This window comes from Bos indicus x Bos taurus, chromosome 4 (genome assembly GCF_003369695.1).
Source record: "Bos indicus x Bos taurus breed Angus x Brahman F1 hybrid chromosome 4, Bos_hybrid_MaternalHap_v2.0, whole genome shotgun sequence".
NCBI classification, from domain to species: domain Eukaryota; kingdom Metazoa; phylum Chordata; class Mammalia; order Artiodactyla; family Bovidae; genus Bos; species Bos indicus x Bos taurus.
The window spans coordinates 14,496,951-14,514,783 of NC_040079.1; the positions used below are offsets into that span (position 1 = coordinate 14,496,951).

At 42.2% G+C, this 17,833-nt stretch overlaps 1 protein-coding gene across 2 annotated transcripts in view; it reads right to left on the minus strand.

Annotated features, from left to right (window-relative positions):
* MGAM (maltase-glucoamylase) overlaps window positions 1-16,071 on the minus strand; it is a 96,661-nt gene extending 80,590 nt beyond the window's left edge. Inside the window, exons 1-3 of one of the 2 annotated variants that reach the window (XM_027538805.1) lie at window positions 16,030-16,071; window positions 4,552-4,678; window positions 2,139-2,257 (exon numbers count right to left, since the gene is read on the minus strand). In XM_027538805.1, the coding sequence (XP_027394606.1) occupies window positions 2,139-2,257; window positions 4,552-4,678 (246 nt within the window). In that variant the 5' untranslated portion in view covers window positions 16,030-16,071. Of the gene's footprint in view, window positions 1-2,138; window positions 2,258-4,551; window positions 4,679-8,930; window positions 9,021-16,029 lie in introns of those variants that run through there. The other variant, XM_027538807.1, reaches the window with a different exon arrangement.
* Between the last annotated feature and the right edge of the window lie 1,762 nt (window positions 16,072-17,833).

The window sequence follows — 17,833 nt, forward strand, 5'->3', positions numbered from 1 at the left end:
TAGATGCTCTATGTCACATAAAAAAATAAACCCCTGTACCCCAAATCCAAGGTCTTCCAAAATCTGAATCCAGATTTTCTGCTCAGATTCATTTCTTCCAAAATCTGAATCCAGATTTTCTGCTCAGATTCATTTCTTCCTACTCCAAGCAGGCATGTCTCTTCACCAATCTAAGAGTGGGTTGCATTCATTTTTCTCAGGATAAGATGCCAGATGAAGGGTGCAAGAGCTTGGTGAGATGAACTGGTCTAATTGGGATTCCTTCTGATTTTGGCAGGCAGGAGGAGAAAGGGGAAGCAGAGGACCAGATGGCTGGATGGTATCACTGACTCAACAGATGTAAGTTTGAGCAAACTCCAGGAGATGGTGAAGGAAAGGACAGGGAAGCCTGGTACGCTGCACTCCATTGGATCGCAAAGAGCTGGACATGACTTAGCAACTCAACAAAAAAAACAACCATATTGGAGCTCTCTCTTGCCTTCAACATGGCCTCTGAGCTTCCTGACTGGTTCTGTCAAATCACTCTTCTCCTAACTACAGTAATTTGAACAGAGACACACATACACCCTTGGAGAATGCCATGTGAAGACAGAAGCAGAGAATGGAGTGATGTAGCTTCAAGCCAAGGAACACCAAGCATTGTGGCATCAGCAGAAGCTAGGACAAATGCATGAAACAGATTCTTCCTCAGAGCTCTCAAAAGGAACCAACCCTAGACTTCCCTGGTGGTCCAGTAGTTAAGACTCTGGCTGCCAATGCAGGGGACACAGGTTCAATCCCAGGTCCAGGAAGATCCCACGTGCCACAGGGCCACTAAGCCTGTGTGCCACAACTAGTGGAGCCCACGCCCTAGAGCTCATGCTCTGCAACAAGAGAAGCCACCACGATGAGAAGCCCGCACCCTGCAACTAGAGAGTAGCCCCACCCCCCGCCACAACTAGAGAAAGCCCGAGCACAGCCACAAAGACCCAGAACAGCCAAAAATAAATAAATAAAGTTATTTAAAAAAAAAAAAAAGGAACCAACCCTAACAACATCTTGATTTTGGACTTCTAGCCTCCAGATATATGAGAAAAAAACATAGAAATACAATGCTTTTTGGTATTAGGAACTTTAGACAAACTAAAATAGTATCTCTCAAGAACATCACAGATTTTTCCAGCCCACAAACAATAGGACAGCACAGAGGTAAATGTGAGGGTGCCACATGCCCAAGACTCACAGGCAGCAAGCATCCTCTCCGTGCCTGATACAAACCTACAATTACACGTCAGTGGACTTCACTCAGAAGCCTCCAACGTGAATATGACTGATATGGTGTGTGCAATACACTTTATAATCCTAATATCCTGCTGGATTTCAGCTGATGATCAAGAAACATTGCCCTACAGTAAATGCCCAGATGTCTGTACTATCTTTAATCTGGTATTTATTACCTCTTCCTTCAAAACTTGGCTCTGGAAAGTGAAAGTTGCTCAGTCGTGTCCAACTCTTTGCAACCCCATGGACTGACTATACAGACCTTGGAATTCTCCAGGCCAGGATACTGGAGTGGGTAGCATTTCCCTTCTCCAGGGGATTTTCACAACCCAGGGATCGAACCCAGGTGTCCCGCATTGCAGGTGGATTCTTTACCAGCTGAGCCACAAAGGAAGGCTCTGGAAACTGTCCTTATTTGAAATACTGTTTTGTGCCTGTGGTTGACTTTTTATTGTATCCTAGATAACCTGTTGGAAATGTGTAAGGAAAAAGAGAGAGACAGGCAAAGGAGAGAAGAAAGAGTCAGAGAGAACTAGTAACCAAGCAGTGTTACCAGATAAAAGACAAATACATTTTTAGTATGAGTAAGTCCCAAGTCTTACTTGGAACATATACTAAAACAAAATTCTGAAATATCTGAAATTAAATTTAACTGGGCAGCCTATACTTTTATGTGCTGAATCCAGCAACCCAAGGGGATTTTCTAGTTCTTTTCCTAAAGCTGCACTGTCATTTAAGCATGAATACAGGATTACTTTTTCTGAATCAGCAATAATTGCAATGCAAACAACAATTCTAGGGACTACAAACAAACAAACAAAAAACACTTTATCCAATCGCATAAACTCTTAAATGAAAACCAGATCCGTAACTCAAACCTTTGTTGGTGATTGGTCAGGGATGCAGTTTATCCGTTCAGAGTCATTTACCACTGGGCACTCAGCAGAACCAGGGGTGGTACTTGTCCCAGAATCTGGGCTAACTGTCGTCCCAGGATCTAGGATTATCCCAAAAACAAACATAAAATGAGACCATCAGACAGAATTAACATCACAGGCATTTGATACCCCCATAGCTCTCAACACTTCAGATTATATGGATGTCACTGCTGATTGGGCTTCACTCTGTGACTTTGAAGTGTACATATTCACTTTATAAAGCTTCATTTTGTTCTTGCTGACTGCATTTAACCCTATATATACCTGTACCTGGATAAGAGCATGACAACCCCCTCCAGTATTCTTGCCTGGGAAATCCTATGGACAGAGAAGGCTGGTGGGCTACAGTCCACAGGGTTGCAAAGAGTCGGACACAACTGAAGCAACTTAGCATGTATGCACACCTGCACCATCTCCTTCTACCAGCAAGGCCTCCCCAAGTGCATACAAGAGCAAGGAGTTGGATTCCACCATTAGATTGGAAGCTCATCAAAGATTTCTTTAGGGCTATCTACAATAAGTTCGTAACAATATCAGGACAAAACAATGAGGCTTTTAATAAGCTTTCTTTTCACTAGGGTTTCCAATTCAAAGTGGTGGATTGGGATTTCCCTGGTGGTCCAGTGGTTTAAAGACTTCATTTTCCAATGCAGGGAGTACAGATTTGATCCCTAATTGAGAAGCTAAGATAAGATCCCACCCACATGCCTCAAGGTCAAAAACCAAACATAAAACAGAAGCAATATTGTAACAAATTCAGTAAAGACTAAAAATGGCCCACATCAAAAGAAAACTAACAAACAAAAAACTTAGAAAAAAAAAGGCAAACAAAACACCCCAAAAGTGATGGATTAAAAGAACTTGTTTGTGCCAGTTTCTGCATGCAGGTTTTATTTTCATCTTCAGGATCAGAGAATTTTAAGAATTTAACAACCTTTGAGATTATTTAATCTAGCTTCCCACAAAAGTAGAAATGGCATGGCTGAGAATAAGAGAAGGAGGGAATAGTCTTTCTTCTGGCTACATACTGGCCCTCATTGCCTGCCCCAACTAGGAAGCTGCTCTTAGACGAAGCCCAGATACAAAATCATGGATAACTCAGCACAATCTAGCCCTGCTTTGAAAATAATACAGCTCGATAAACTTTTAATAAACAACTCTATTTGCTGTTATTTTTTTAAAGAACAAACTTGGGCCTAATATACTTTACTTGATTATATACTTATTTGACTATGTTTTATATCAGTTCAGTCACTCAGTCGTGTCCGACTCTTTGTGACCCCATGGACTGCAGCACACCGGGCTTCCCTGCCCATCACCAGCTAATCGAGTCGGTGATGCCATCCCACCATCTTACCCTCTGTTGTCCCCTTCTACTCCTACCTTCAATCTTTCCCAGCTTCAGGGTCTTTTCCAATGAGTCAGTTCTTTGCATCAGGTGGCTAAAGTATTGGAGTTTCATATAAGGGTATTATTAATTATTATTGTGAAAAAATACAATTATTTAATGAAATTTGGCCAATATATTTCAAGTGCCAGTTGTGGAATCCTGTACTAGGCTAAACTGGGGGATAAAAGTGTCAGAGTTAGACCTCAATGTATGCCTGTTGTGCTGTCACATTATTTTGCTGACAATATTGTAACACATTCAATAAAGACTAAAAATGGCCCACATCAAAAGCAAACAAACAAACAAAAAACTTTCAAAAAAAACAAACAAAATACCCCAAAAGTGGTGGATTAAAAGACAAAAGTCCCTCTAGTCAAAGCTATGGTTTTTCCAGTAGTCATGTATGGATGTGACAGTTGGACTATAAAGAAAGCTGAGCACTGAAGAATCGATGCTCTTGACCTGTGGTGTTGGAGAAGACTCTTGAGAGTCCCTTGGACTGCAAGGAGATCCATGCTATAGGAAATCAGTCCTCAGTGTTCATTGGAAGGACTGATGCTGAAGCTGAAGCTCCAATACTTTGGCCACCTGATGCAAAGAACTGACTCATTGGAAAAGACACTGATGCTGGGAAAGATTGAAGGCAGGAAGAGAAGGGGACGACAGAGGATGAGATGGTTGGATGGCATCACCGACTCGATGAACATGGGCTTGAGCAAGCTCTGGGAGTTGGTGATGGACAGGGGAAGCCTGGTGTGCAGTCCGTGGGGTCACAGGGAGTCAGACACGACTGAGCGACTGAGCTGAACTGCGCTGTCACAGTTTGAGTTGGGTGGTCCCCAACACACACATACAGGCTCACACCAGTCAACATGAAAGCATTACTTACTTCCCTGCCATTTATGAGGTTTCTGCTTTGAAAAGAGCAACATGTGGAGGGATAACTCCAGACCTCCTTGTTACCTTGTGATTCCAGGGAATCTCTGGCTGAAAGCACGAAGATGGGAATAGTGATGATAAACACCACAAGCAGAAGAATACTGAGCATGAGCTCCAAAGTAGTGAACTTTTTCAGCTTCTTTCTTGCCATCTACAAAGAAAGAGAAGCAAGTTTAGATTTGAGTTTTCTTTCACATATAGTCAGCGAAGTTTTTTTAATGGAAAAGCTCAAATGTATATACAAGAGGAATGAGTAAAATAACAAAGGCCCAGGTACCCATCAACTATAATTATCAGTTGGGTAATTTCACTCTAAAGTAAGTGTTAGTCAGTCATGTCTGACTCTTTGTGACCCCATGGACTGTAGCCCGCCAGGCTCCTCTGTCCATGGGATTCTTCAGGCAAGAATACTGGAGTGGGTTGTCATTTCATTCTTCAGGGAAACCTTCCTGACCCAGGGATCAAACCCAAGTCTTTTGCATTGGCAGGCAGATTCTTTACCACTGAGCCACAGGGGAAGTCCAATACTATTCTAAATAATATTTCCCATGTAAAGGAAACATCTCTAAGGACTCCTTAGAGATGTTTAATTTGAGCCTGGGGCAGGAAATGTACAAAAGGAGCTTAGGTTATCATGTTAAACCAGCAAGAAGGGAGCTACCAAAGAGTACCAGGAACCAACCTGAAGAGACTCTCATTGGGTTAAGTGGGACAATATGAGCATTAATAATAATAATACCGTCAGTGGACTAATATGGATGAAACGTATTTAAATCTATGAATTCATAAAGATTTTGGACTAAAAATTCTCATTGATCCCCTTTGGAGGATTCTAGGGATAAACTCCTTAGTTTGAAAACCAGTAAATAAAAAGTCAAATGTTTATCCTACCTTTCCACTACAAACTGTTCCTGAATAAACCAAATGATAGACGAGGGAAAATTTCTTTCTATAGGAATATTTCATTTAATAAGTAAACAAAGAATGATAAAATTACAGTGTCACTGCATCACAACTCCTAATGAAATAGTGGAGTGAAGAAATGCTCCCCAATGGCTGTGAACATTTAAAGCAAAAAAAGAATCTGTTAGATTTTATGTATGTCCTGCTGGAAGATGCTGTTCCCATCTATGCACCATTCATGCTATAGAAAACAAATCTGTATCTGTCAAAGCTCCAGGTCTAATAATTTACAGGAAATACAAGGATGGAGAGACATGTTGGGCTGCATGGAGATGCAATCAGCAAAGTTAAGTATTCCAAACCCACAGGAATTGTAAGATAATAAATGTTTATTGCTTCAAGCTGTTAAATTTGGGGCAATTTGTTATGCAACAATAGATAATTAATATACATGAGTAAATATGACTTTTGAAAAAATATCATTTTTAAAATGATACATTTTTAAAATATACATTTTAAAAAAATCTGTTTGCCTCTCATCAAAATGGCCTTCTGCATTATATATTTAAATATGGTTACCTGCTCTATGGAACAAAGATAATAAGTTTCTAGCTACAGGAGAGACATATTTCCTTAAGCCTTAAAGAGAAAAAATCCCTCATCAGCATCATCTGATTGACCTCACTTCCCAAATTATAGGGGTCTCAGTGGTGAAACCTTACCATGTCCTAAATTGGAAATACGATTCAGGAAAAATTAAGGTCAAGAAAAATGACAAACATGTATACTTATGGCTGATCCATGCTGCTGTTCAGCAGAAACCAACTCAACTGTAAAGCAATTATCCTCCAACTAAAAATAAATTTTAAAAAAATTAAAGAAAAGAAAAGAAAAATGACAGGAGGCAAATAGAATAAGGAAGCAATTTAAATAGATTTAACTGCTTTTAAGAGAAAAATTGTTAAAAAAAACAAACACCTACTTAGCAGACTGTTGCCAATCTTTGTATATTCTATTTCATGTGACAAGCATAAACTGTGCAATGACAATGATAAAAATCACTACCCACAATTGAGTAACGTGCTAATAAGATTACGTAATTTGTTGCATGCAATCTTCCTAACAACCCTCAGTGAGTTATTGCTACCATCTTCACTTTCAGATGAGGAAATTGAGCTTCAGCAAGGTCATATAACCTGCCTGATTTCACACAGATGATAAGGGGCAAAGTCACAGTTTGAATACCAGCCCTTTGGAGCTCGCAGCCAGAACTTGTAACCACTACTCTGTTGTTCCATGCCATGATGCCCACGGTGCACTCCCGAGAAAGCTTTTGGCGAGATTGTGCTTTTATCAGATAGTGTCTGGGTCATTAAACAAGTGCTTAGAACGGGTGTGGCCTGGGGTGAGGTGCATAACATGCATTATTTCGTTTTGTCCTGACAACTATCCTCTAAGCTGAGACTGTACGACAGGTTGGACTTTGATAAGTGCTCTGGAGAAAAATAAGGCTTGGGTGGGGGGAGAATGAGGAATGGGGGAGAATGGGGGTGATGGTTGCAATGTTAATTAGGGAAAGTCTCCTGGAAAAGCTGAAAGTTATTGCTGTACATAAATCATGTGGACTCCATGGTCATTTTTTTCCCTCTTAAATTAAAACGCTTATATGAATAATTGCCAAAGCTCATTTTCCTGGTACTGCTCTAATCATTTAGGCAAAGTAGATAGATAGTCAGGTGGGGCCCAAACTTGAGATGGCTACTTGAATTCTAGATAATTCAGATAAACTAGATAATCCATTTTCATTTTTTTATGTATAGCCGATAGCTGATTGGCATATGGCAATTTAAGTCTTTTAAAAATTCTTTGATAACACGAGGCAAGAGCTCTTGTGGGAAAGAAAGGGTTCATTTTACAGAGACTGAGAATAACTTGCAAAGAGGACCCCAGCAAGTCATGGCTATTCCTCAAAACTCCTGGGTAAAATTTATTGGCCTGATACATTGTCATCTGGATATTTAAAGAATGGGAAGGAAAAATGGAGCTAACGGTCTTTTTCTCCCAAGTCTTGTCACATCCAAAGTGCAAAGATCTAAAAGCTTGACCTAACTTAGCTGTGTGACCTTGGAAAAACTGCTGAACCCCTCTGGGCCTCATTTTCCTCATCCGAACCCCAAATGCATCATCTCTGGAAGACAGCTATGACCCTATTCTCACCCCAGCAGCAGGGTGTGCAAAGGCTTATTTTGTCCATCACATTTGGCAGTTTTGGAAATTTTCACATGGAAAATCTCTTCTTCTAGGGCCATCTAGCCCTTAGTATTCCATGCTCAGGGAACAGTTTACATATAAAGTATTGGTATTAGCCCATCAAAATTCATTGGTAAGGGTTGCCTGATGCTAAAAATCTTTGGCATCTGTGCAAGAGTGAGTGAAACAGTGACGTGCTAGCTTAGTTGGGGGTACAGAACAGAAGGGTCCCCCCATCATTTGGTCCTTCCCAGCACAGCAAAACAAAGACCCCTCTCTCTTCTTCCTGCCTGCCTACCATGCACACAGACTGTTCCACACTGTGATAAAGAGTAGTAGGCAGTTTAGAGGTTCGGAATACTCCTTCCACACAGGAAAGCCACCATTCAGACTCTCTACTGAAAACCCATGGAAGCCATTTCTAGTGAGACCCACTGGATTGATCGTGGTTTCCCTTCTGTTTCCCCAATCGCAACTCTTCCTTCTCACCTCCATGGCTCATCGGAAAAGGAATGCCCACTGTATTCAGCTAGACACTCAACAACCAGTGAAGACAGGACTCTCTATTACTTCATTTTGTCAGAGAGGGTCCAGCAACGATCCATCACCTTTCCACTCCCCTAGGCACTCGTTTCATTTTGACACGCGACAGTCAGTCCAGACATCGAGGCTTTCCCTTCATTTCCTTCTTCCAGACCCCACAGGAAATCTCCCGACATACCAAAGCAGGTACACACCCCAATACTTCACACACATACACACACACACACACACACACACCCCTTTAGACTCTTACCCATAACAATCTTTATTTGATCAGCAAAGGCACCAAACTCAAAGGGATAGAAACAAATTTCTCAAGTTGCTGACTGTGATGGATTCTTGAAACACCACTTCTCAATCACAGCTCCATGTCATTTTAGAAGGAACATCCCAAACTGCCCTCATCTAACTCCCAAATTCTAACTCCTTCCCCTCACTTCCCCCACCTCGTCTCAAGAATCAGAATTCACCTCGAAAATTAAATCAGTCATCGCCACACACACACACACACACACACGCCTCAAGGACAAAAAGAGTTGTGTTTTGTTTAATATGTGTTTGTATAATTTTGTGGTTTGTTATTGATGCTTATCTTTGTGTTTAACCAGTTAACAAGGGCATCTGATTGAAGGAGATGAGCACAAGTCCACACACACTTGTACACACGCATCTGTAGCCATCAGTGAGCACACAGTTTAGGAACATACCTCATAACCCCGAGGCTGTGTCCTCTCTCTGAAGGATGGGCTGGTAATCCGTGCAGAGCACAGTCCAGAGAAAGCAGCCACAGCCCTGGTAACCAGTTACGGTGCTGATGTTAATGGAGTTCAAATGCAAATCATTGCCCAGCTTTTTCTCAGGCTGATTTGCTGGTTAATTAGTAATCAAGGTCTTCCTCTGAGGTGAACATCCTTTAAGACCTTGGGGCAAGAAGCGACCACCCTGAACCCAGGAACACAGAATGTCTCTGCAGCAGTGACGCTCCATGAGCCTGCTAGCAGAGCAAGACCGACTCAAAGTGTAGATGACAGAGAACAACAACAACAAAATGATCCAGGTAGCCCAGAAGAGCTCCCTCTCTCCCAGCAACCTCAATCTCATTCACTGATCAGTGTTTGAAGGAAAGGATTCTGAAATGTTTACAAAATAGTTCTCTTCTTCTCCTGCCTCTTTTTAAAGCTGTATGTGTGTGTGTGTACGTGTGTGCGTGGGCTAAAGAGACCCTTTGGCCATCTTATGCTTCCTCTGGACTTCTCTTAGGATTACATTTTTTTATGCATGAGAAAAAATACAGAAGTACAAAATAAGGATACCAAAGAAACTAATTTCATTGAGTTACAGTTACTAATAGATAGATAGATAGTGAAGTCGCTCAGTCGTGTCCAACTCTTTGTGACCCCATGAACAGTAGCCAACAAGGCTCCTCCGTCCATGGGATTTTCCAGGCAAGAATACTGGAGTGGGTTGCCATTTCCTTCTTCAGGGGATCTTCCCAACCCAGGGATCGAACCCAGGTCTCCTGCATTGTAGGCAGACGCTTTACCTTGTGAGCCACCAGGGAAGTCACACTTACTAAAATTCTTCTTAAATTGCAGTATAATAATGTATGTTCTTTTTTAGTTCACTCACTCAGTCATGTCCAACTCTTTCCCACCTCATGGACTGCAGCACACCAGGCTTCCCTGTCCATCACCAACTCCCAGAGCCTACTCAAATTCATATCCATCGAATCAGTGATGCCACCCAACCATCTCATCCTCTGTCGTTCCCTTCTCCTCCTGCCTTCAATCTTTCCCAGCTTCAGGGTCTTTTCCAATGAGTCAGTTCTTCGCATCAGGTGGCCAAAGTATTAGAGTTTCAGCTTCAGCATCAGTCCTTCCAATGAATATTCAGGACTGATTTCCTGTAGGATGGTCTGGTTGGATCTCCTTGCAGTCCAAGGGACTCTCAAGAGTCTTCTCCAACACCACAGTTCAAGAGCATCAATTCTTCAGCACTCAGCTTTCTTTATAGTCCAACTGTCACATCCATACATGACTACTGGAAAAACCATAGCTTTGACTAGACGGACCTTTGTTGGTAAAATAATATTTCTGCTTTTTAATGCTATCTAGGTTGGTCATAGCTTTTCTTCCAAGAAGCAAGCGTCTTTTAATTTCATGGCTGCAGTCACCATCTGCAGTGATTTTGGAGCCTAAAAAAATAAAGTCTCTCACTGTTTCCATTGTTTCCCCATCTATTTGCCATGGGATCGGATGGCATGATCTTAGTTTTCTGAATGTTGAGCTTTAAGCCAAATTTTTCACTCTCCTCTTTCACTCTCAAGAGGCTCTTTAGTTCTTCTTTGCTTTCTGCCATAAGGGTATTGTCATCTGCATATCTGAGGTTATTGATATTTCTCCCAGCAATCTTGATTCTAGCTTGTGTTTCATCCAGCCTGGCATTTCGCATGATGCACTCTGCATATAAGTTAAATAAGCAGGGTGACAATATACAGCTTTGATGTACTCCTTCCCCATTTGGATCCAGTCTGTTGTTTCATGTCCAGTTCTAACTGTTGCTTCTTGACCTGCATACAGATTTCTCAGGAGACAGATCGGGTGGTCTGGTATTCCCATGTCTTTAAGAATTTTCCACAGTTTGTTGTGATCCACACAGTCAAAGTGCTTCTTTAAGGATATATTAACTAACAAACCTAGCAGTTAGTACAATTTCAAAACAGTATAGACAGTATTTTGAGATTATCTTAGATATATGATATAAAAGTAACCGTGACCTCTCTTGGAACCAAAGTCTTGGATACTGCTCACACGACGGTGATTCATGGCCTGACTTTACACTTTGACAGATTAAATGTCAGTATTTCAGCAAAGAAAAAAGCATAAATATTTTCCCCTTCCAATTCACCTACTTTCTGAACTAAATGCATGAACCCCAGGTTAAGAACTCTATTGCTAGGCAGACCCTCCCTCAAAGTAGGACAGATAAGATACAGCATTTTTTCATCTACATTTTGAGTCAGTCTTGCTCTGTTACCAGGCTCATAAATAGGCAGATTGGGGTTGACATATACACACTACCCTATGTGAAACTGGTGACTAATAAGGACCTACTGTATAGCAGAGTGAACTCTACTCAATAGTTTATAATGACTTATATGGGAATAGAATCTAAAAAAGAGTGGATGTATGTGTAACTGATTCACTTTGTTGTACAGCAGAAACTAACCGTGTAAATCATCTCTACTCCAATAAAGTGAAGTGAAACTATCAGTCCCTCAGTCACGTCCAACTCTTTGCGACCCCATGAAGTGTAGCCTGCTAGGCTCCTTTGTCCATATAAGTTTCCAGGCAAGAATCCTGGAGTGGGTAGCCAAAGGGGATCTTCTTGACCCAGGGATCAAACTCGGATCTCCTGTATTTCAGTTGGATTCTTTACCATCTGAGCCACTAGGGAAGCCCCAGTGATGCCAATGATCCATGAACCGATTATTGCCAGTCCCAAGGAAATAAGTATTAAAACTGAGGATAGGTATTTACAAACTTTTATTACCACTTGTCAGAGAAATTTCTGTCTCCTAAACCTAATAATAAAAAATGGAGCTTGTGTTTGTATATATATGTGGTTTTTAATTTAATTCTCCTGGCCACTTATTTTTATTTCAAATTTATGAAAGTCTCAATCTGTGACCTAATGGAAAAATTTTTTAACCTTTTTTTTTTAATGACAGATCATTTTAAAAACTCAGCTCAACTATGGTTAATGCCTGGTCATTTGCTTTTCTGGATAAGAGAAAATTCAGGGAAAATTCAGGCTAAGGGACCTAAATTTATAAACTGTGTATCACCTAGAAAAACTAGACAAAAGTCAACATCTATTATCATTATTTCATTGTGGACACAGACTATTAAAAATAGAATGAATTTATCATTTTGAAAAGTTTACTCTCTTGTCATTTTTCTCATTTCATCAACCAGTGGAAATGATGGGAACCAGGAAAACCTGCAGACCAGGTACTGGAAATCCCCCATCTACTGTGTTTGTTTGGTACCACAAAGAACTCAGAACTAGAAGAGGAAGGAAAGGAAAACTAAGGTGCATGGAGGCCTGCTGGGTACTGCAGTCTTTTATTGACGTTATCTCATCAGTATTCACAAGGGTCCAAGAGCAGCGAGGGTCTGAACTGCCAGATGGATGCTCGTCAACTCTGCATCAGAGCCCACATGGTCTATTTAGTATTAACCCTAAAGAACGTTAGAGATCATCACATCATTTTACAAGTGAGGAGACTGATCTGAGTTCAAAACCCAGGTCTGTTTACTGGCTGGGGAAGTACAGCCACGTAAATCTCATTTTCCTTAACCTAAATGAAGATCAAAGTGGCACTAGAGGTAAAGAACCCGCCTGTCAGTGGAGGAGACGTAAGAGACGAGGGTTCAGCCCTGAGGTGGAGAAGATCCCCTGGAGGAGGAAATGGCAATCCAGTCTGGTCATTCTTGCCTGGAAAAGTCCATGGAGAGAGGAGCCTGGTGGGCTACAGTCCATGGGGTCACACAGAGTCAGACACACTGAGCATGCACGCACCCACACCCCATCAAATTATGAAGATTAAACCCTATAGCACAAGTAAAAGACTTGGTGTTACACAATAAATGGTGTCAGGTACAATTATTATGATTACTATGCATCTGTCACAGCTGTGACCAGAGCCCAGACCCTGGACTCCCAACCACATGTGCTTTCAAATAGGCCAATATCTCCTTCTCTCCTAAATCAGGATTTTGATTGAAGTTGTTGCTCAGTTTCTAAGCCATGTCCAACTCTATGTGACCCCATGGACTATAGCACAACAGGCTTCCCTGTCCTTCACTGTCTCCCACAGTTTGTGCAAACTCATGTTCATTGAGTTGGTGATTCTATCCAACCATCTCATACTCTGTTGCCCCCTTCTCCTACCCTTCATCTTTCCCAGCATCAGGGTCTTTTCCAATGAGTCAGCTTTAGGCATCAGGTGGCCAAAGTATTGGAGCTTCAGCTTCAGCATCAGTCCTTCCAATGAATAGTCAGTGTTGACTCCTTTTAGGATTGACTGGTTTGATCTCTTTGCTGTCTAAGGGACTCTCAAGAGTCTTCTCTAGCACCTCAATTCAAAAGCATCAATTCTTCAGTGCTTAGCCTTCTTTATAGTCCAAGTCTCACATCTGTACATGACTACTGGAAAAATTATGGTTTGACTACATGGACCTTTGTCCACAAAGTGATGTCTCTGCTTTTTAATACACCGTCTAGGTTTGTCATAGCTTTCCTTCCAAGGAGCAAGCATCTTTTAATTTCATGGCTGTAATCATATGTAGTTATTATATGTGTGTTATAACTGAGGGTCTGTCAGAATAGCAATGACAGCAACATTTTTGCAACACGTATTATGACCCATACATTACATTAAAGGATTCACAGACAAGATTTCAATTTCTCCTCATAACTACACTATGAGGCAGGGACTGTTATCACCCTAGTTTTATTTTATCTCTTTTTTTTTTTTTTTTGCCAAGTCACACAGTATACAGGATCCTCGTTCCCCAACCAGGAATCAAACCCATGCCCCCTGCAGTGGAAGTGCAAACTCTTAACCACTGAACCACCTGGGAAAGCCCTATTACCCCAGTTTTCAAGTGGAGAAACCTGAGGCACAAAGAGCAACTGCCCACAACTTGTGTAACTAACAGGAAGTCAAACCAGAGTGCAGACGCAGGCAGTCTCATCAAGCCTGCACTGGAATACAAATGTGAGTAATGTCTCCATAACCTCACAGCCAGGAGCAGGTAAGAAGTTAAATGGCTCTGCTGCAAAAGACAAGAGAGCACTGAAAAATGCCACTGGGAAAAGAACAACCCCAACCAGGAGGGACAGGAAAGAAACCAAAGGCCAAGATAGATGGGAGTGGGAAAGAAAAGAGAGACTGAAGGAGACTGGGGGCTAAGGAATCAACAAGGCACCGAGGTTAGAAGAATGAGACCTGCTTTAGAAACTTTAGCAAAAAGACAGGGGAAGACAGTTGTGGTAAAGTCAGGGACAATATTGTAAAAGTATGCTAGAGCCACCACATCATGGAGATTCTGTTAGCAAGAAGACTCCCACCAGCAACAGGGACCCACCGCAGACAACACACTGCCCAGGCTATCATTAACATGAAATAGATTTCTGAGCCTAGGATTTCTCTGCCTAGGATTCAACGTGCAGGATTATCTGTCACTGTGAGTCTTTACTGAGAATATTGCTTCTTCCCACACCTCCAACAAAAAAAAGTCATAGTCACAGAGAACACTGGGACCTGTGTAAGCTGCATGTCCATTGGAGTGGCCCAAAAGTATGGAACTCTGCTACCATGAGATCCTCCATGGGCATTCCCTGAAGACCAAAGAGCTGGTGGATCACAGTCGATCTTGAGCAAGACCATGCAACCGTCTCCAAACTTCATAGTCCAAACAAAATAGGCATGGTCTATTCTTCAGGATGAATTTCAAACTCTTCTTTCTCTCTTTAAGGCCCTCCTTGTCATTTTGACTCCACTAATCCAGTAATTTTTCACTAAGCACCATTAAACTTGGCTCATGGCTGCTTCTGCACCATTGCCTGAGGGCAGCCCTCCTCCAGGGCTGGATCTACAACCTCTTGTCCTCTGTCTTCTGCAAAAACCCCTCTCCTCTTGCAAAGCTAAGCTTAAAATCCACTTACTTGGTCTGAAATTTTCTCTAAATGCTCAATTTAACATTTTTGGTTCCCCATTTCTGAACAGCTAAAGTCACAGTACATTCAACACTGGTGCTCTGTTTTATAGGTGAGCATACCCCCAAATGCTCAGAGAACATCTAGCCTCCCATCAAGTCCCTGCTGGTTGAGGTCTCTGAGAATGTCCATCAAAGCCCAACCCAAGCAAGGAGCCTGGACTGACCTCTGAGCAGAGAAGGGACAGATGACCGCCCAGTGTGTTTTCCATTCTCCAAGCATTGAACATGACAGTGGAGTCTCCCTTCTCAGAATAAAATCCTGATAAAAACTAAGATACTCATCTGTCTGGGTTTTACCTGCAGTGGACTGTGGGTGGGTTAGATGATCCTGAAAGTATCCATAAATAAGCCAGTTAACTTGAAACAGATGGATGTAACATTGAAATCAAGTTAAACCATCTCTTGGACACTGTTTCCATGTTAAGTCTTCTAGAAAGAGCACGCGGTTTGGAATCAAACAAGCCATGGTTTGAATATTGGATTCTCTTCTATGTGCCACAGACCTTGGGCAATCATTCCAATGTTCGGAAGGTCAATTGCCCTCTCTGTGAATTGGAGGTAATAATAGGCTTGACATATATGACTTTGAGCCTAAGCTGAGATAGTAGGTAACCTGATATCCAGGGTCGCAGTTTCCCCAGTCCCTCCCCAACTGTGTTTTCTTAAAGTCAAAGAAAACCCAGCAAGTGGAACCATTAGCTTAAATTCTGTTAACAACACTTCCTTCAGTTCATCCACCCCCAGAAACAGCCTCACTAGTGTGGGCTGGAGGAAGTGGTCTCTTCCCTCCCTGGACTACCGACAGACAAATGCAGAGCATCAGCGCCTCCCACACTGAACCACAGGCTAAGGGAGAGACACCAGTTGAGCTCCTGACTGTGTTCGCCATGGTTCCTTAACACTCCTTCTTCCCCCATCTTCCCTCACCCCCTTACACAAGCGCATGCCATCTCCACACCTTCATGTCACAAAGCATCTCTCACAGTCTCCATAGCCTACAAAATTTTATAAATCATACCTCTTTTTAGGGCTTCCCTGGTGGCTCAGATAGTAAAAAAAAAATCCACCTGCAATGCAGGAGACACAGGTTTGATCCCTCAATTGGGAAGATCCCCTGCAGAAGGGAATGGCTACCCACTCCAGTATTCTTGCCTGCCTCTTTTTATTGCAACCAAGTTGGTTGTCCTTCTTTTGCCCCCAAAATAAGCTCTTCACATCAGAGGCTATTTGGCAATGAAGAAGTTGCTTAGAGTGAAAGTAATTTGCCCGCCCAGAAATGTTCAAAGGAAGGTGAGAATAAAGCAAACGGGGCATTACAGCATTTCCTCCTCTTGTGAAATACCTATTATTCAGCAGTTTTGCACGGCCTTTCATCCTTTTCTACCTCTCACCCCCATGGACAGGAACATGTGCAAATACCAGCGTGAGCCCAAGGAGAGAGTGATTAGGGATACTACTTAGTATTCACATGTTCATGATAAAACTTTATATTTGTATAACATCTTGCAGTTTTCAGAGCACTTTAATCTGTATTATCTCTCTGATCACCACAAAGAGATAAGGCAGGATTATTTTTAAATCCCATGTATAATGAGGAAACAAATTAAGGAAAATGACTTGCTAAAGGTCATTTAAAGAGTGGCCCAAGTTGAACCTGTGCTAACTTACTTTTAATCTAGTAATCCAATGTTCACAGAGTATGAAGGCAGTAAATCCAGAAATTGCTTTTTTCAGATTAAATATTTGTTCATTCACTCAACAAATTCAAAGTTCACTCTCCACCACGTGTCCCAAAGAGGAAACCTCAGCTCCCTTCTGTTATCAAATTCTACCATCCTCCCCTCATAGGCAGCTATGTCTCTTCAGTTCAAATCTTGTCCTAGAGATTTCTACCATTTCCTCCATGTCCCTCCTCCCCAAAATGTAAGGTACACCAACAAGCTCCTGTAAGGGACCCTACCACAGCCCTGCTCACTGGTGCCAGCTGACTGGACCAGCACTGGACAGATGATCCAACCTGTTCCAATGGGGTGCTCTCTCCCAGAAATTAGGATTTGACACCTAGAGTCTGAATCATACTCACATGTTACTGAGAGGCAGAAATTAAAGCTTTATTGAAAATACCTGTTTTCCCAAAAGAGACTAGAATAGACACATAGAAAGTAGCAGAAGAGATTATTCAACCCCAAAGAAGAAGAAGTAGAGACAAGCTGCCAGTATTTTCCCTATTCTGTGAAGAACAGTGCACAACAGAATTTCATGTGATCCTCCTGCTTCTTCACCAAAATACTATATATATTACTACCACTACTGCTTCTACTACTAACCCATCACCTCCATCACCACCACCACCATCATCCTACCCCCACCATCACCACCATCATCACAACCATCGCCATCACCACCAGCACCATCACCACCACCACCATCACACACCCCCACCATCACCACCATCACCACCACCACCATCACCACCACCGCCATCATCCTACACCCACCATCACCACCATCATCATAACCATTGCCATCACCACCAGCACCATCACCACCACCACCATCACACACCCCCACCATCACCACCATCACCACCACCACCATCACCACCACCGCCATCATCCTACACCCACCATCACCACCATCATCACAACCATCGCCATCACCACCAGCACCATCACCACCACCACCATCATCACCACCATCATCACCACCATCACAATTACCATCATCACCACCACTACCATCACCATCATCACCACCACCATCACCATCATCAGCCTTTCCTGAAGCCATGCTCTATGAGTTTCTATACCCAGCAATCCAAC